We start from the raw sequence: 20,159 nt of genomic DNA on the forward strand, positions 1-20,159 counted from the left end.
CCCAAGCAATCTCAGCCAAAGAGAGTCTTGCAGTCATCTATCCTCCGGTCTCTACTCTAAGATCCTTTAGGGCAAGGACTTTAAAAAAACAATAAGTCCACTGTATTTCTAATACGTAGCATACTGCCTTCTAAATAAATGAATGAACAAATGAATGGACTAGATATATAAATATGTCTATAATATAATATATATAACATATTATCTCCTATTGAGACCCTAGAATTATTTTCCTGACTTTGAGTTTTTCTGCTCTTTCTTCAGAAATAACATCTTCTGAGAGTTGCTTTGGTTCCTGATTTCCACTGTTTGTTTCCCCCTTGGCCTGCAGAATAGCCTCTGCAGAAGTTCTCCCTAGTATAGTCTGATTTTTCTGTGTTGATCATTTTAAATTCCAGCATGTTCTCTACCCAGTTCATAAATCTGTGGGGCCAGCATTTGCCTTTTTTCCTCTGTCTTCATATTTTCAACTTCTCACAGTTGGATCCCTTGACTCTACACCTGCAATTTCTGTTCCAACCTAGGTCATGAGTTGATTCTATTTAAGGATACACAGACCTTCATATCGAGTACCCAGGTAGGCTTGGGTATGCTAAACAGACCCAGTATTCTACATATGTTTAATGGGCTCCTGAATGTCTCCACATTTTACTTCTACTGCTAACCAAACTTGGGGTGCCATGTGTCACTGGCAAGCTTTCATGCTCATTTTTTAGGACTGAGCTTCTCCTTAGGTTCTGTCTTTCGTTTTAAAATTTATAGTGACTTCTTGAACTCTACCCAATTTTTTGGCCTAACTCAAGCCAGTGGCTGGTACACTCATATACTACCAAATCCTGCCACCCTTCATTCTTATGATGGAATCTTGTTTATATCAACTGTTAAGGTCCTTGAAATCGGGGGAGATTTAAGCAATAAAAAGAATTAGTTATTATTGTTGTTATTATTATTAATAAATGCCATTCAGCATGACATATAAACTATCCTTAGAGTTTATCAGGAAGGACAACAAATAAGCCACGACAATCAAAATGATAAAGGAAGTGCAGTACTCTAGGAATAAATAGCAGAAGTACTGCAACCTAGAAGCACTTAGTGCTATCTCCGTTCCTGTAATGGCCTGAATTAAGTCTGAATTAGGCCTCAGTTGGGCACTGTGTAGTAGACTATATCAAAGTACCTTTTCTACCAGCAGACGCTAATGTTATGTTGCTTCCTTCCAACCCCTCCCACTGTGGAATGCTGGGAAGCAGATTTTTCCTTACTATAGGCATCAGCCCCTTCACTCTTATGTTTTTCTGAGATTCTTTTTAGGTGCTGCTTCCTATTTTTTGTTCAAATATTCAGGCACACAGTTTCTCGCATGTCTGCAAAGATGCTTGTTGTTAACCACATAGATTACTTTAACTTTTCACTTTGCATTTTACTTCTGTGGCCCACTTCACGAAAACTAATTCTTCACTGAAAAAAAAATATCTGTGAGCCTCTAGCTCTTATTTCTTCCCCTTTAACCCTAATTATCACTAATACGTCAGACTGGCATTTCTAGATCTAGAAATGTGGCTCATTATGCCCTTTTTGGGTTCATCTAAATAACTCTTCTCACTTCCCTAGCAGTAAAATGTACTAGTGACCTATATTTGAGCTTCAGATCACTTTCTTTTCTTTCAGTGCACCGCTCCAAACATATACTCAAACTTTTTAAATGATCAAATGAAGGGTAGAAAGAAAAATGAATAATTATAAGAACTGAGCATATTTTGGATCTCAGGCATACATGTGCTTTACACGGAATCTAGTAATATTTATAGCATATGAGGTAGATATTTTTATTTCCATTTTTAAAGATGGGAAAAGTAAAACCCCATATTGAAGAATAGTTTACAAAATGTGTATGATAAATGATAGAACTCACACTCAAGTTCCCTTTCTATAATAATATCTCAGAGTTTTTGATATCTATCAGCAACATTTTTAAAAGATGTTTCAACCCCTTGAAACCTTTTTATAAGTTGGCCTCAAGGTCACCACACACTTCTGTTTTTTTATCTATTTCTCTGGCTTTTCTATTCCTTCATCTCTAATTGGATTCCCTAGAGCACAGTCCTCTGACCTTTTCTATCTCTACTCCACCCATAGTGATCTCATGCCTATGAATCCCATCTAAATTTTGATTAATCTCAGATTTATAGCTCCAGCCCAGTATTCTCCCCTAACTCTGCTGTATACTCAGTATTTTCACTTGGATGTTTAATTAACATCTCAAACTTAACATATTCAAAACTGAACTCCTGCCCTTTACTGAAAAACTTGTGCTACCCGCAGTCTTTCCTGTAAAAGTAAATGACATCTCCACCCTTCTTGAGGCATAGGCACAAGGTCTTGGAATCATTGTTAACTCTTCTCCTCTCATACACTGCATCCATTCAACCAGAAAAATTACCTTGGCTGTATGTTCAAAATATATTCCGAGACACCTCTCACCACTTTTCACTGCTACTACCTTGATTGAAGTCATTATTGGTGCAGCTGCCACCTGACTAGTCCTGCTTCCACCCTGGTCTCCTTTCTGGTCAGTTCTCAACCCAGCAGTCTAAATATTCTGGTTAAAGCGTCAGATTATATCACTCCTCTCTTGGAAATTTCCCCACGGTTTCTCATCTCATCCAGAGTAACAAAATCCTTATAGCAACCTACAAGATCTGGCCCGTTTACCTCTCTGATTTCCTCTCCTACTTTTTGCTTCCTAATTTATTCTGTTCCAGCCATACTGGTCTCCTTGCTTTTCAATGAACAGCCTGGCACACTCCCTCAAAAGGGCTTTATTCTTCCTGTGTCCTCTACCTGGAATGCTCTCCCTCAGATATCTGCAAGGAAGTTTCTTTTTTCTTTGTTTCTTCTTTTTTTTTTTTTCTTTTTTTCTTTTTGCAAGGAAGGAAGTTTCTTTATCCCTTCAGGACCATCCTATTTCAGATTGTAACCCTCCTCTTCCTTGATACTTTGCATCCTGTTTCCCTTTTAAATTTTTTTCCATAGCCTATATCTCCACCTAATAGTCTATATATTTTACTTATCTGTTTGTTTGTTTGTTTTCTTTGTATTCCTCCACTAAAATGGAAGCTTGATAAGGGCAGAGATTTTTGTCTGTTTACTGCTCTATCCAAGCATGTAGAACAGTGGCTTACACAAGTAGGTTTTTCAATAAATATCTGCTGAATAAATTAATGATTCAGTCAATCTTAGGGTTATTCTCAAGCAAACTGACATAAATCTCTTTCATGCTTCCCAATCATCATGATTCATACACCTCCTGAGATGTATTTTGGTAGTACCCATGAGATATTTCTGAGATTTTAGCTTCTATTTAAATCTACCCAATGAACACTATTGTTTAACTTTATACTCTGTTCCACCATCTAACATTTGAAGGCTTGTTTCATTTTCTCTTAAGATCCTGAACTTTAAAAGTAATTTTATTAAAATTACATTGTTACTTTTCATTCATTTTCTGAGGTGTCTTAATCTATTTTGCAAGGTTCTGCAATACTTTGCATTCCTGAAAAGGGAATCTCTTTTTTTCCCCTAACTCAGTAACTTTCACAGTCATTACTGCAGTGTTTTACACATACTGGGTACTCCGTAAAATTATTCATAGGAAAACTTACATAAACAAAATCGAAAAAATTGTATGTGGTCAAAAACCTCCAGCATCCCTATTTTCATGTACTATACTCAGCTAGAAGAGCTACCTTACGGGTGTTTTTTATTCATATTCTTTAATTTATTCATCATTTGGTGAATGTTTATTGAACTTTTATTATGTGCCATTCATTGTTCTGCCAATAGGAATCTCTACATTTAGTGAAGGAGATATATAATAAATAAATACATTAAATTAGAATTGCATAGAAAAATACATCTTTGCCAAAATCCTGAGATTTAAGATTAACATACAGTCAAACTTTAAATTGGATTATCGCCATTATAGAATGAACTTAGGGTATAGTATATCTGAAATTTTATCCAATAAAATATAGCTATTACTATAGCAGTAGAATTACAGAATTTTAGGAGTCAAATTTTGTACAGGGACAGTAATTTCTCAATACTGTCAGCTGATTACTTCTGCCTGTAGTCAACTATCTTGCACATTTGGAATACTAAACAGTAGTCTATGATGATTGGCAGTTTTATAGAAGCAATCCTATAAACCATGCTATTTGTACTTCTTGCAGAAGATAAATCTTGGGTCTAGAAATGTGACAATATAGCAACATAATTGGCTTTCAAGATAACAAAATCTTCTCTGAATTTTTATCTGCATCTCAGCTTTTATCACATGCATACCAATTTCAGCAGCTTCCTGGAGTATCACAGTAAGAGGATCTTTACAGCAGAAAACATGCAGAGAATTTAAACTCTTAAGACAAGTTTGGTTTTTTGAAGAATTGGCAGGTTCTAGCAAACAAATTACTTTCCCTGAAAGTAACCAGTGATTGTTAGTAATATCTGCTATGTTGGTACCCTTATTTTCAAAACACTGTTTCAAGGCTTTCCTTGCTTTATACAGCCATTTTTACCACTTAAAGTCTTCCATTACATCTTGTATGAACACAGTTTATTATTATATAACAAGACAATTGAAAAATGTCTTTTATGTCATATAGTTTTATCTTTGGTTAAAGAAGAAGAATGAAAGTAGTTGACAATTTTTCTGCTATAGTCAATAAGTCTGTCCTATCGAATACTGTTATTATTTCTGAAAACCAATGGAAAGTTGTGAACAAAACATTGTGTACCTTTGATTCCTAAATCAGTCATAGCCCTCACCACGTTTATTCCATTGTCAATGATAAGTGCATGCTGATTTTCCATTCTATAATGTATCTTCTATCAGGTTCACTTTGTTGTCAGCTATTTGCAGCTGGAAAACTCTTCACAAGCAAGAAAAGCAGCGATTGGTTTCATTGTTGATTTACACATTGTCACACTTTAAAAGGACTTTAAGATATATATGCTTATTTAATTGTCTATTGCACATAATATTAAAGTAGAATATTTAATATTACTACCAATAATATTAACTTGTTTGTGAATAGTAAAAATAGTTTAGGAAAATATATTTCAGTAACATGTTTGCTAGGAAGAACCTTGAACAGAAGGTCTATAGCTTAAAGAAATCTCAAAGCTCCTCATACTTCATGTCCTGAAAACGATTGTTAATCTATATTAATGATTCTGTTAAGCTTTTTTTCAACCTCCACAAATTCAAAACCTCAATGAAAAAATGTTCCTAAATAAATATTCCTTTTAATGTCTATTGTTTTGAAATTGTAAAAGTGAGAAAATAAATATTTGATGTATCTAATTTTTCTTTATTTTTTTCTTTTCTGTATTTTTAAAAATTGTTTATGCCTGGATTGAAGATGATTTATATTGGATTTTTTTGTAAATGATATTAGGGCCTTATTTCTCCTTGAGAAAATTCAAGATGGCAAAGCTAATATTTCATTGTTACTTCATTCTCACAAGATAGAAAGTATTCCCAACTAGAACCTCCCCTTGAAGGATTCATGTTAAATAAAACTAAATAACCTACAATTAAATTTTGTTCTTTTTTTTTTTTTGGAAATAAAATCACTTTATTCTAATTAATTCACAAACAAAATCATGTTTAAGAGGCCACACAAACATCTGCCTAGCCCCAAACTCAATATCATCTCAGTGAGCTTCCATATGGTGAGAATACCCTCTTCCACTGCAATCCTGAAGCACAAAAGTTATTAATGATTGAGGAGCGGTTTAACTGGTGGCTTCACACTTTATATCCTATCAATTATATTTTTAATGCTAAATCAGCGTGGTCATGAGAGATGATTTTCCATGCCTTCAACTGGAACTTCTTGATTAAGCTAACCCGTTCGCCAGTCTGCACTGTTTCAGCACCTCTCTGAAACCTTCACAAAGCTTAAGGTCACCCTGGTTCTGGGCACACTCCCAAAACTGTTTCACCTCAAAAGAGCATGGGCCATTCTGCTGCTGCTGTGCCAGCTGGGTTCCCTGAGGCTCCTGGTAAGTGATGTCAGGCCTTGAGGGCTCAGCATTACTTCCTCCACTGAAGCCACCAGTGATGGCATGACCCAGAGTGTGGCCGACGGCAGAACCCACAGCCATGCCGGCTGCAGTGGTTGCCATCTGGGCCATCAGACCTGGCTGCCGGGGAGCAGCAGCAGGGGAGCCAACGGCAGATGGTGGAGCCCCTGCTGGTGGCTGAGCAGCGGGCGCTGGCCTGGGCGCAGTTCTCATCTGAGGTGCCCGGCTGGCCGAAGGGGCTACGCGGGAAGTGTGGCTTCGGCTCCCACGAGGCATCTTAAATGCGTGGCGAAGCGGGGTCTTCAAACGCGAGACTCCTAAATTTTGTTCTTAATAGTAATTTTATTTAGTGTTGCAAATGCAGGTATGTCAATTTTACAAAGATCTGAATTTCAAGATAACCAAATATGTATATTATTCTTCATATTAGTTAAATTTGTATTAATATTTCTTGACTAAAATTCTTCCAACATTTTTCCTTACACTTATCTAGCTACTGTAGTCTCTCTTAATATTTGTAATAATTATCAATTTCTCTATTTATTGAACTCTAGAGTTCTTAATTTTTTAATATAAAATTAACAGTTTTCACGATTATTTTTTAAATTTTACTCTTGCAATAATAAACTCTCATTTATAGTTTAGAGCAAGAGAATTTCAACCTATAGAGCACAAAAGGGGTTATTTTCACTCCAAGTGGCATGTAAAATGCCTATTTATATGTGATAGTAAATAACCTAATATTTTAAATAAATCTAAATGTCATACCTTGTTGGCATTTGTAACATTGTTACACTTATTAGATAGGGTAGTAACATCTGTGCTTATACACATATTTATATTATTCATTTCTGGGAATGTCAGGACATTTTTAAAGTAAGCATCTATTTATTGGGGCTACCAGAAGGTGAAGGCAAATAGTAGATCTTGATGAAATATTGAAGCCAAACTGAACTTTTATATCTAATAAATATCAGGATGCTGTAGAGAAAATTGATGTAGATTAAAGGAGTTAGAAAGTGAGTGGGTTGAAAAGGGTGACACTTCAGCACGAGTGGTCACGTAAGGCCACTTAGGAGGTGATATTTAAACAGAGACTTGAATGAAGTAAGAAAGCAAATCATGAACATATCTGAGGGAAAAACAGATGTAGGCAGGGGACAGACTAACTAGTTAAGAGGTTATTGCAGTAATCCAAGTGATAATGTGATGGTGTTATGGGTTAGGGTGGTGGATGTGGAAATGAAGAAGTGCTAAGATTTTTATATCAGACCTGTGAATTTGGCTGTGGGACATGGCAGAGAGATGTAAAAAATAATTTCAAGGTTTTGGCCTGAGCAATCAATTGAATTTCTCACTGAGCTGAAGGATTCTGGTGATAGAGAAGATTTCTTAGAAGAGGAAGGTGGTCTTGCAAATTTAGAATTCTGATTTGAACATGTTTAGATAACTGTTAAACATCATGGTGGAATTGTCAGAAAAGTAAGTGACAGGAAACAGGTAGGAGTAGGAGATACAATGTTGGGAATCATAAGTATAGAAAGCTGGTCTTTAAAACTATAGGATTGACCAAGTAATGGTCCTGAGTACACCCCAATATTGGGAAGTCCAGGAAAGGAGGAGGAGTCAATGATGGACGCCAAGAAGTTATAGTCAGGAAGACAGAAAAAAGACTGGGAGACTGTGGTGATTGAGAAGCCAAGAGAAGAAAGTGTTTTAAAAAGGTCAAAGTGTTTTAAAAAGGTCAAATATTATAGATGAAATTAGACAATTTTTTTTTAGGAAATTTTATTATGAAGTGGCACAGATAAATATCAATAGGATAATAGCTGGTGAGAAGAAGGACCAAGAGAGTAATTTTTGGTTTGGTTTGGTTTTTAGTGGGAACTATTTCACCATATCTGTATCCAATAAAGGAGGAACTATAATAGTGCAAGAAGAAAGGAAACAATTTGAGGAGTAAAATTCTTGGAAAGATAAGAGAAAATAGGTCCCTGTGCATATGTGAAGGATTGGTCTTAAATAAGAACTTGGAGTAATTATAAATTATAATTGATTATTAGGAGGGGACCTATAAATAGGGTGGACTATATAAATTCCTGGTTTGCCACACTAAAAATTAAGTGCTGTGCAAAAGATATTCCTAATAACCTTGTTTCTCACAGTAGTTCAGGTTCTGCATGAACCCTGTGAGGGTTTTACTCATGCAACTTAACTCATTCCTGTCTTTGGAAAAGCCAGGGGAAACAATCAAGAAAAAACATAGATAATCAAATTTTAGTTTCCAAAATTTTCTTCACAAGGATATAAAAGAAAACCATAAGATTTTATTGAAAAATAACACTTCCTGTGTCAAATATTAAGCCTAGAAACCCAGATTTATGGTTTCTGTTTTTTCAAATTAAAAAATACCATAGGTTTAGCTAGACTGCCCAGTATTCTAAAAGATAGATATATTAAGGGTAGAGGAAGAGTAAAGATTTCCCTTTTTAAAGGTAAGATAAGGTTTATTCTGTTTCTAATGAGATAAGACCATGTCTATTAAGTCAACAAAGTTTAAAAAGCTAGCAAAATCATTTTGTTCAAGACTACTGTAGAGGTTAGTTTCACTCAGACGTTTGTACAGCTTGAGTTTTTTTAAGTCAACTATACATGTGAGGGACCATTAACAGAACCCAACTAGAAAGTGGTTCAGATTTTAAGAATTAGACCAGTTGACTTTAATTTATAGAGTTAGAAGAAGTAAGCCTTCTAAATATCTATCATGCTCTTACCAAATTCATATTAGAAGTTAGTTTGTCCCTGAATATTTATTCATTACCAAACTACATGGCCTGGCATTGTTCTTCTTAAAAGGTTTATTACAGCTAAGTTTTTTTTTAATTGAAATATAGGTGACATACAATATTATGTTATCTTCAGGTATTATATACTTGCATACATAATGAAATGATCAGCGTGATAAGTCGAGTAACCACCTGTCCCCATACAAAGTGATTATAGTATTATTGACCATATATTCCTTATGCCGTATATTGCAGCCAGCTCACTTATTTATTATCTATAACTGGATGGTGGTACCTGTTAATCCCATTCACCTGTTTTACCCACTACCCCATCCCCCACCCTTCTGGCAACCATCTATTTGTTCTCTGTATCTATGACTCTGTTTTTGTTTGGGTTTGTTTATTTGTTTGTTTTGCTTTTTCGATTCCACATGTGAGATAATGTGGTATTTGTCTTTCTCCATCTGACATATTTCACTTGGCATAATGCCATCTAAATCCATCCATATTGCAAATGGCAAGATTTCATTTTTTACAGCTGAGTAATAGTCCATTTTCTCCATATACCACATCTTCTTTACCCATTCATCTATTGATGGACACTTAGGTTGCTTCCATATCTTGACTATTGTAAGTAATGCTGCAGTGAACATTGGAGTACATATATCTTTTTGAATTAGCATTTTTGTTTCCTTTAGGTAAATACCCAGAAGTGGAATTGCTGGATCATATGGCAGTTCTATTTTTAATTTTCTGCGGAAGCTCTGTGCTGTTTCTATAATGGCTGTACCAAGTTATAATCCCATCCACAGTGCACGAGGGTTCCCTTTTTTTTCCAGTCCTCATCAACACTTGTTATTTGTTGTCTCTTTAATGATAGCTATTCTGACAAGTATGAGGTAGTATCTCATTGTGAGTTTTTGATTTGCATTTCCCTGATGATTAGGAATGTTGAGCATCTTTTCATATGTCTGTTGGCCATCTGTATATCTTCTTTGGAAAAATGTCTATTCAGGTCCTCTGCCTTTTTTTTAATAATTTTTTTTTTGATGTTGAGTTGTATGAGTTCTTTGTATATTTTGGATATTAACCCCGTATCAGAGATATCATTTGCAAATATTTTCTTTCATTCTGTAGGCTGCCTTTTGGTTTTGCTGATCGTTTCCTTCACAGTGGAAAAGCTTTTTAGTTTGATATAGTCCCATTTATTTATTTTTATTTTTGTTTTCCCTGGCTTGAAGAGACAGATCCATAAAACACTGCTAAGACTGATATCAAAGAGCATACTGCCTATGTATTATTCTAGGAGTTTTGTGAGTTTAGGCCTTTCATTTAAGTCTTTAATGCATTTTGAGTTTATTTTTGTATGTGGTGTGAGAAAGTAGTCCAGTTTGATTCTTTTGCATGTAGCTGTCCACTTACTGAAGAGGCTGTCTTTTCCCCATTGTATATTTTTGCCTCCTTTGTCATAAATTAACCATGTAAATGTGGGTGCATTTCTGGGTTTTCTATTCTGTTCCATTGAGTTATATGTCTGGTTTTCTGCCAGTACCATACTGTTTTGATTACTGTAGCTTTCTAGTATGGTTTGAAATCAGGGCACGTGATAATTCCAGCTTTATTCTTTCTCAAGATTGCTTTCGGTATTCAGGGTCTTCTGTGTTTCCATACAGATTTTCAAATTATTTGTTCTAGTTCTGTGAAAAAATGCCATTGGTATTTTGATAGGGTTTGCATTGAATCTGAAGATTGCCTTGGGTTATATGATCATTTTAACAATATTAATTCTTCCAATCCATGAGCATGATATTTGTTTTCATTTGTTTGTGTCATCTTCAGTTTTGTTCATCAGTGTCTTAGTTTTCCAAGTACAAGTCTTTTACCTCCTTAGTTAGATTTATTCCTAGGTATTTTATTCTTTTTTATGTAATTGTAACTGGGATTGTATTCTTAATTTCTCTTTCTGATACTTTAAGTGTACAGAAACACAACAGATTCCTGTATATTAATTTTGTATCCTGCAACTTGACTGAATTCATTGATGACTTCTACTAGTTTTTTGGTGGTATTATTAGGGGTTATTAGCATATTCTGTATATAATATCATGTCATCTGCAAACAGTGACAGTTTTACATCTTCTTTTCCAACTTGGATTCCTTTTATTTCTCTTTCTTGTCTGATTGCTGTGTCTAGGACTTCCAATCCTATATTGAATAAAAGAGAGTGGGCATCCTTGTCTTGTTCCTGATCTTAGAGAATGCTTTCAGCTTTTCACCAGTGAGTATGTTGTTAGCTGTGGGCTTGTCATATGGCCTTTAATATGTTGAGGTAGGTTCCTTCTGTGCCCACTTTGTTGAGAGTTTTTATCACAAGTGGATGTTGAATTTTGTCAAAAGCTTTTAGTTCATCTATTGAGATCATCATATTGTTTTTATTCTTAATTCATTAATGTGGTGTATTACATTGATTGATTTGCAGATGTTGAAAATTCCTTGCATCCCTGGGATAAATCCCACTTGATCATGGTGTATGATCCTTTTAATGTATTGTTGGATTTGGCTTCCCAAGATTTTGTTGAGGATTTTTGCATCTATGTTCATTAGTGATATTGACTTATAATTTTCTTTTTGTGGTTATCTTTGTCTGATTTTTTGTATCAGGGTGATTCTTGCCTTGTGATAAGTTCAGAAGTGTTCCTTCCTCTGCAATGTTTTAGAATAGTTTGAGAAGGATAGGTGTTAACTCTTCTTGATATGTTCAGTAGAATTTACCTGTGAAGCCATCTGGTTCTGGACTATGTTTTTTCAAGATTTTTTTAATCACCCATTCCATTTCATTACTGGAATTTGGTCTGTTCATATTTTCTGTTTCTTCCTGGTTCAGTCTTAGGAGATTGTATATTCCAGGAATTTGTGCATTTCTTCTAGGTTGTTCATTTTATTGGCATATAATTGTTTGTGGTAATCTCTTATGATCCTTTGTATTTCTGTGGTGTCAGTTGTAACTTCTCTTTTTTCACTTCTGATTTTATTGATTACGTCCTCTCTCTTTTTTCTTTATGAGTTGGGCTAAAGGTTTATCAATCTTGTTTATCTTTTCAAAGAATTAGCTCTTAGTTTCTTTCATCTTTCTATTTTTTTTTAAGTCTCTTTTTTGTGTATTTCTGCTCTGATATTTGTGATGTCTTTTCTTCTACTAACTTTAGGTTTTGTTTGTCCTTCTTTTTCTAGTTCCTTTAGGTGTAAGGTTAGATTATTTATATGAGATTTTCTTGTTTCCTGAGGTAGGTTTGTATTGCTATAAACTTTCCTCTCTTAGAACTGCTTTTGCTATGTCCCGTAGATTTTGGATTTCCATTTTTATTTGCCTCCAGGCATTTTTGATTTCTTCTTTGATTTCTTCAGTGAAATTATGTAGTAGCATATTGTTTAGCCTACACATGTTTGTGTTTTTTGCACTTATTTTATTATTATTATTATTATTATTGTAGTTGATTTCTGGGCTCATACCATTCTGGTCAGAAATGATACTTGGTATTATTTCAGTCTTCCTTAATTTATTGAGATTTGTTTTGTGTCCTAGCATGTGATCCATCCTGGAGAATGTTCCATGTGCAGTTGGAAATATTATGTATTCCGCTGCTTTTGGATGGAATGTTCTAATATATATGTATGTGTGTGTGTGTGTGTGTGTGTGTGTGTGTGTGTGTGTGTGTGTGTGTATGTATATATAGTGCAATCTGGTCTAAATCTGGTCTAATGTGTTTAAGACCAACGTTTCTTTAATGATTTTCTGTCTGGATGATATGTCCATTGATGTAATTAGGGTGTCAAAGTCCCCTATTATTATTGTATTACTGTCTATTTCTCCCATTACCTTTGTTAATATTTGGTTTATGTATTTAGGTGCTCCTGTGTTTGGCACATATATATTTACAATGTTATGTCCTTTTGTTGGATTGATCCCTTGATCATTAGGCACTATCCTTCTTTGTCTCTTGTTACAGTCTTTTTGTTTTAAAGTCTATTTTGTTTGATATAAGATTTGCTACCCCAGCTTTCTTTTTGTTTCCATATTCATGGAATACCTTTTACCATCCCCATACTTTTAGTGTGTGTGGTTTTTAGATCTGAAGTGAGTCTCTTGTAAGTAAGTCTCTTTCAATTTATATTTAAAGTAATTATTGATAGGTGTATACTTACTGCTGTTTTGTTCATTGTTTTCTGGTTATTTTTGTATTTCTTTTTGGTTCCTTTCTTCTTATTTTACTCTCTTCCCTTGTGATTTGATGACTAACTTCAGTGTTACGTTTGGATTCCTTTCTCTTTTTTGTATGTGTACCTATTATAGATTTTTGGTTTGTGATTACCATGAGGTGTATATATAAAAACATATATGACTATTTTAAATTGATGATCTTTTAAGTTCGAACACATTCTAACAACCTTACATTTTTACTGCCCCCCATGTTTAATATTTTTGAATTCATATTTTACATCTTTTCTTGTGTATGTCCCTGTACTACTTCTTGTGGATATGGATAATTTTACTACTTTTGTCTCTTAACCTTCCTGCTAACTTTATAAATGGCGGATATAATACATTTACTCCATGTTTGCCTTTACCAAAGAGATTTTTCCTTTCATAATTTTATATTTCTAGTTGTGGTCTTTTCTTCCCTGCTTAGAGAAGTCCCTTTAATATTTCTTGTAACACTGGGTTAGTGGTGCCTGAACTATTATAGCTTTTGCTTGTCTGTAAAACTCTTTAATCTGTCCTTCTAATGAATGATAGCTTTGTCAGATAGAGTATTCTTGGTTGTAGGTTTTATTCTTTCATCAGTTTGAATGTATCATGCCAGTCCCTTTTGGCCTGCAAAGTTTCTGCTGAAAAGTCAACTGATAGTCTTATGGGGGTTCCTTGTTGCATAACTAGCTGCTTTTCTGTTGCTGCTTTTAAAATTCTCTCTTTATCTTTAATTTTTGCCATTTTAATTGTCATGATTTTGGGTGCGGATATCTTTGGGTTCATCTTATTTGTGACTCTCTGTCCTTGCTGGACCTGGATGTCTTTTTCCTTTGCCAGGTTAAGGAAATTTTCAGCTATTATTTTTTCAAATAAGTTCTCTGCCCCTTTCTCTCTCTCTTCTACTTTTGGGACCCCTATAATGTGAATGTTTGTACACTAGATGTTGTCTCAGAGGTCTCTTAATTTACCCTCATTTTTTTTAAATTTCTTTTTTTTTCTGTTCAGATTGCATGATTTTGACTACTCTGTCTCACAGTTCACTTATCTGTTTCTGTGTATCAATTTATCTACTGTTGACTCCTTCTAGCTTATTTTTTTATTTCAGTTATTGTATTCTTCAGCTCTGTTTGATTTTTTTTTATATTTTCTAACTCTTTGTTAAACTTCTTAATGTGTTCTTCCATTCTTCTCCATTTGTTGAGCATCTTTATGATCATTACATTGAATCCATTCTCAGATTGCTTATTTCCACATCCTTTAGTTCTTTTTCTAAGGTTTTGTCTTGTTCCTTCATTTGGAACATATTCCTCTGTCTCCTCATTTTACCTGATTCTCTGTGCTTATTTCTATATGTTAGATACATTTTATACATTTCTTGATCTTGTAGATGTGGCCTTATGTAGGAGATATGCTGTGGGGTCCAGCCACAGACACCTCTGTGGTCATCAGAGCTAGATGCTCTAGGTGTGCCCCCTATGTGGGCTGCCTGGGCCCTTCTGTTGTAACAGTAACAGGACCAGTTACTGTGGGCACACTGGTATGCATGGTTGGCCCTGGCCTGGTTGATTGCCAAGTCCTATCTCAAACTGTGGCTGCCAGTGTGTTGTGAGTAGGATATTGTCCCTGCACAGGTGACTACACTGCCCATTGGGTCCTGGGACTGGTGCCAGCCACTGGTGACATGTAATCCTATGGCACTAATAGGTGGGAGAGAGAACTCCGAAGTGGAGTGTGCCAGCACCAGTGTCCCATGGTAGAAAGGGCACCCAAAAATGGTGCTGCCAGTGTCTGTGTACCCAGGGGGTATCCCATTTACCTCCTGCCTCTCCAGGAGACTCTCTAAGATCAGCAAGTGCGTTCAACACAGGCTCTTTTCTAATTATTGCCTCTGTGCTGGAATTTAGATTGTGTGGGATTTTGCATGTGCCCTCTAAGAGCAGAGTCTTGTTTCCTATAACCCTCCAGCTCTTCCATACATAAGCCCTGCTGGCATTGAAAGGCAGATGTTTGTGGGCTCATCTTCCTGGTGCAGGACCCATGGACTGAAAAGCCCAACACAGGCCTTGGACCCCTCACTCCTTTGGCAGACCTCTGCAGTTATGATTATCTTCCCAGTTATGGATCACCAACATGGTGATGTGGGTCTTGACTAAACTACATCTACGCCCTTCCTACCTGTCTCATTGTGGTTCCTTCTTTATATCTTTAGTTGTGGAAAATCTTTTCTGCTAGTCTTCAGGTCATTCTCATAGATAGTTGTTCTATAAAGAGTTATAATTTTGATGTTCCCATGGGAGGAGTTGAGCTCAGTGTCTTCATACCCTGCTATCTTGGCTGTAGGGATGTAGCTAAGTTTTTCTAAGCAATGAGAAATATATAACATGCTCTCAGTTTTTTAAGCACCTAGGTTTGCTACTAAGGTTTAGTTTCTTTTGTGTATCTCAATGATTTGGGTAAGGTTTTTTGGTTTGTTCAATCTCTATTTTGTTAATTCAAGATTTGTTTTTGTTTTTTGATATTTTTGACAGATATTTTTGACAATCCAGAAATAACCTACAAGGTAGAACCCAAAATACTGTGCATTTTTTGTTTTCATTTTTTATACTATTTGCAATTGCCTGATAAATACTGAGAGAATAAACCTTAGTCTTTTAATATACTAGAGGCAGAATTATAAAGAATGCCTAACAAGTAACAGGTCTCTTGTAGAAAAATCTTTCAGAAATGTTGTTCTCTTTTATCCCTGTGGAGACAGGTTGTGTTCACTATGCCAAGGGTTCAAACAGGAAGAAAATACTAACTTCATGTAGAAAAATTAGGATATTAAGTTTAAAGAAATAGTAAAGCAAAGCAGAGAGCTTACTACATTATCTATAGTGGTTTCCACTGTAATGAATATGGATGTTCATGTTGTGTACATATTTTATCAAATGTCATTTCGCAATATCAAGTTCTGTTCATAAATTAGTGTGTGGAGAAATTTCTTATTCTAATTAATACTGTTTCTAAAAAGATACCTTACAGGACAGTATTATCTCTTTTCCCTATGGCTCCCGATCTACTGCTAATTCTGGCATTCCATTGTACAAGATGGTTAGCAATTTCATGGGGAATTTAGAATGAATAAAGGTTAAATTACCATAAAACAGGTCTCATTTCCAAACATGATTTCTTTGCCTTAACAGGGGAAATGTAAATGGTTAAGAAATCTTATCCAGTCTGCAAGTGAGTGGCATCCACAGTGGGAGAGGTTAAGACAAAGAGAGATTTCTTATGATTTAGGTAGCTTTCAGCATATCTCTAGATCAGTAGGAGATGAGAATGGCCAAGAACATTAGAATTTCTTTATAAGCTTATAATGTTGAAGCCCCTCTCAAAAGCCAACACTTACTTCTTTTTTCTAAAGTTGTTTCATTGAAATAAATTGCCTAAAAACATGAAAATGGGGAAATGAAAATTTAGTTTCTTAGACAATTTACTTTGAAACACCCTCAGGAAAGAAACACAATGAAGTCCTTTAGAAAATTTTTAACCAATTCCATGTGAAAAAAATACAGCTGTTGACTTACCTTGACCATAGATACTTTCTTTTTTAACTCCTATTAATAACATATAGAGATCTATATGTTAGATAGTATATGTATATGTAAAAAAAAAATAAAATTAGTTAAGGTGGTAGAATTAGGGAAAACATCTTTGATATGGTGGTATTTGACAGGGACCTGAAGAAGTTGAGGAAATTGCCCTGCAGATAGATACCTGCTAGAAGAGAGTTTCAGGCAGAGGGAATGGCAAGTACCCTGAGGCAGAAGATTTTTTTGCAAAAGGGAAGCCAGTGTGACTGAAGGAGAGTAAATAAGGAAAATGTGGTCAGAGAAGTAAAAGGTTAGAATGATGTGGTTGGGGGAGAGAGGTTGGAATTGGGGTAGGGGCAGACAGTGAAGGCCTTGTATGCTATTGTAAGGACATTGACTTCTGTGAGTGAGATACATGTGATAAATATTATGTTCATGATATTATGTTACTAAAATGTGATAATTATTATTATTAAAGCCATCATTTTACTCATTGAATTCTATTTTGCTCAGCCTAAACCCTAAAATTTTCTTTTATAATATATAGCTATTTATAAGCTCATTTCCTCCCTAAATAATGTTAAAATAAATCATTAAGTAGTATATTTACATTGATATATATTTTCAAAGCTACCGACTAAAATGCAAAAATTGTCAAACTGCTTATAACAAAATCCAACTAGGATGCCTATCAGGCATCAGAGCATTGCACTTTAAATAAGACACAAATAGGTTGAAAGCAAAATGATAGAAAAAGATATACCATGACTGTGTAGCTATATTAATATCAGGTAAAGTAGGTTTCAAAGCAGAGAATATAATAAGGGATAATGAAGGTTATTTTCTAATGATACAGTGATCAAGTCATCAAAAGAACATAACAATACTAAACTGTTACACATTTAACAACGGAGTTTCAAAATACATGATGTAAAAACTGATAGAACTGTGAGGAGGAATAGATAAATCCACAATTAAAATTGGGGATATCAAAACCTCCCTCAATAAATAATTGACAGAATGAGCAGATAGAAAAGCAGTAGGAATATAGGAGACTTGAACAACATTATTAGGTAACTTAATTGATATTTATAGAACATTACATTCAACAACAGCAGAGTACACATTCTTTTCAAGTGCACACAGAATTATACCAAGGTGGATCCATAGGTAGATCAAACTTGTATCAAATAATCTAAAAGGATTTACAATAAAATGGAGTTAGAAATTAATAACAAAAAGATTTGAGGAAATTTAAAATACCGGGAAGTTATTTAAATACCTACTTTTAAATAACCTATGGTACAAAGAGGATATCAAAAAGAAAATTAGGAATTAATTTAGCTGAATAAAAATCAAAACACACCAAAATTCTGAGATGCCGTGAAGAATTAAAGTCAATGTAAATGGTTAGCAGAACATTAATGGATGGAATCTTAACTGCAGTGTATTTAACACACTTTTAAAAAGCAGTTCTCTAAAGTTGATAGGCAAGGTAAATTTATTAATGGAGTACATGAGGCAAGAAATTATTTTTTTAGGGATCATGTAGTCAAAATGATTAGATCTCCAGAAAACTCATCCAAATCAATCTTGTTCTCTTGAACTCCAGATTTTACATTTCAGTCTCAAAAGTCTACTTAAAGATGACTTGAAACTGAGACTCAAAAGACTAAACTTGGAGAGCTTACTTAATTTATCTTTTCTCCCATGTTTATATGACTAGTAAACCTAATGCACAAGATTTGAAATATGATGATATAAACCCAGGTTTGAATTTAGGAAAAATTTAGATTCAAGGAATGGCAAACATCTAGTAGTACACCTACTGTTTTTTGAAATTGGTACAACAAATCTTTCCTAGGAAGAAAGATCTTATTTGTCTTTAATTACTAATTCTGAGGTTTTAATTCCAATATATAATTCCTGATAATCTACCTTGCAGATGAGCTACAGTTTATTACTATCTATTAATCCAATGAATTGAGAAACTTGTTATATCCAGACTTGTCAACATACTAATAACTTTAAATGTTTTGTTTACTCCAGTCAATGACTGGAGGTACTTAATTTCATTCTGGATAAATTAGATTTTAATTCTGGATGAATTTGTTCGCAGATTCTTAAATCTCTATACTTATACTAAATAATTTTGAAGAAAAGATGAAGGAACGTGAAAGATGGCACATTGAGAAGAATGACTGCCTGAATTATTTGTTATTTGCCTTAAACCCTTTTTTGAAGGAACACAGTTCATTAAAACAAAATAAAATGGCATCAGTTAATTAATGTATTTCATCTTATACTAAATAATTGCTATAAAATGTGAATGAAGACAGTCATTAATAGGTTATAGGTCAGACCCAACTGAAATGATATAAGTTGATAATGGCTTTCGTCAATATTTTTTCTATGTATTCAAGTAATTTTTACATAATCAGGTTAATACTATGTGTATATTTTTACATTCTGATAAATACATTAAGTAATAAACATTTTCCATTGTCATTAAATATTCTTCAAATACCAGTTTTTATTGTTATGTAATATTTTATTGTATTGATGTATCATAATTTAATTAGCTAATTTCTATTATTCTATTATATATTATTATAGAATTTCTATTATTATTATGCTTCTGATTTCTTAATATTACAAATAATTTTAAATGAGCAAGCCATAATAATCTCTTGATTACTTTCTTAATTTACATCCCAAGAAAAGGAATTACTGAGTAAAATGGCTTGAATATTTTCAAAGCTTTGGCACATTTCATCAAATTGCTTTATAAAAATATTGTGTCCAAAATTGTGTCCATGTTGCCCACTTACAACATTTGAGCATTATCATTTCTCATTCTAGTATTCTGAAGGACTAAAAAACATGTATTAATTTTTAAATTTATATAACTATTAAGGATGATCCTATCTTTATGTTTCAATAAGCATGTAAACAGTCTACAATTGTATTAATGTTATTAATTCATTTTCATATTTGTGGAAAATATTTTTCCAAATTTAGTTTTAATGCCTTTTACATTTATTTATGATATTTTGGTATATACAAAATTTTTTATAATCTAACACATATTTTCTTTTTTAAAAAAAGGTCTACCATTCTAATCAGACATAATCTTTTTTCCCTTGTCTTGGTTTTCTCTTTTTCAACACTATTTCAACTCTGAATGCTAATTAGCATAATTTTAGACTGTATGTGAATTAAAGTTTAGACTTTTTTCCCAAAAAAAGTGAATAATTTTCCCCCAGCACCATTTATTGAGCATCTTTTTCATTCCCCAGTGATCTTTGATGCCACCTTTATGATATATTAAGTTCTTGTATTTTTGTTTCAATATGATGAGATTGAAGCTCATTTTCTTCTCTGTGTCTAGATATATGATGTATTTCATAAATGTGTGTGAACACTTGAAAGGAAATATTTTTTTCTCTGTGGGAT

The 20,159-nt window shown here is 34.0% G+C and overlaps 2 protein-coding genes across 3 annotated transcripts in view; one reads left to right on the top strand and one right to left on the bottom strand.

Moving 5' to 3' along the window:
- DYNC2H1 (dynein cytoplasmic 2 heavy chain 1) overlaps positions 1-20,159 on the top strand; it is a 367,349-nt gene that overhangs the window by 309,106 nt on the left and 38,084 nt on the right. The window lies entirely within an intron of this gene.
- LOC103010916 (coiled-coil-helix-coiled-coil-helix domain-containing protein 2-like) lies at positions 5,659-6,372 on the bottom strand. Its single transcript, XM_057552952.1, has one exon. It carries the CDS (start codon positions 6,367-6,369, stop codon positions 5,908-5,910), a length of 462 nt encoding a protein of 153 aa, XP_057408935.1. The 5' UTR covers positions 6,370-6,372; the 3' UTR covers positions 5,659-5,907.

The sequence above is a fragment of the Balaenoptera acutorostrata genome, chromosome 9, assembly GCF_949987535.1.
Source record: "Balaenoptera acutorostrata chromosome 9, mBalAcu1.1, whole genome shotgun sequence".
In the NCBI taxonomy this organism is placed as follows: domain Eukaryota; kingdom Metazoa; phylum Chordata; class Mammalia; order Artiodactyla; family Balaenopteridae; genus Balaenoptera; species Balaenoptera acutorostrata.

Excerpts from the sequence above, each read along its gene's own strand:
- LOC103010916 (XM_057552952.1), bottom strand. The coding sequence starts at position 6,369 with ATGCCTCGTGGGAGCCGAAGCCACACTTCCCGCGTAGCCCCTTCGGCC.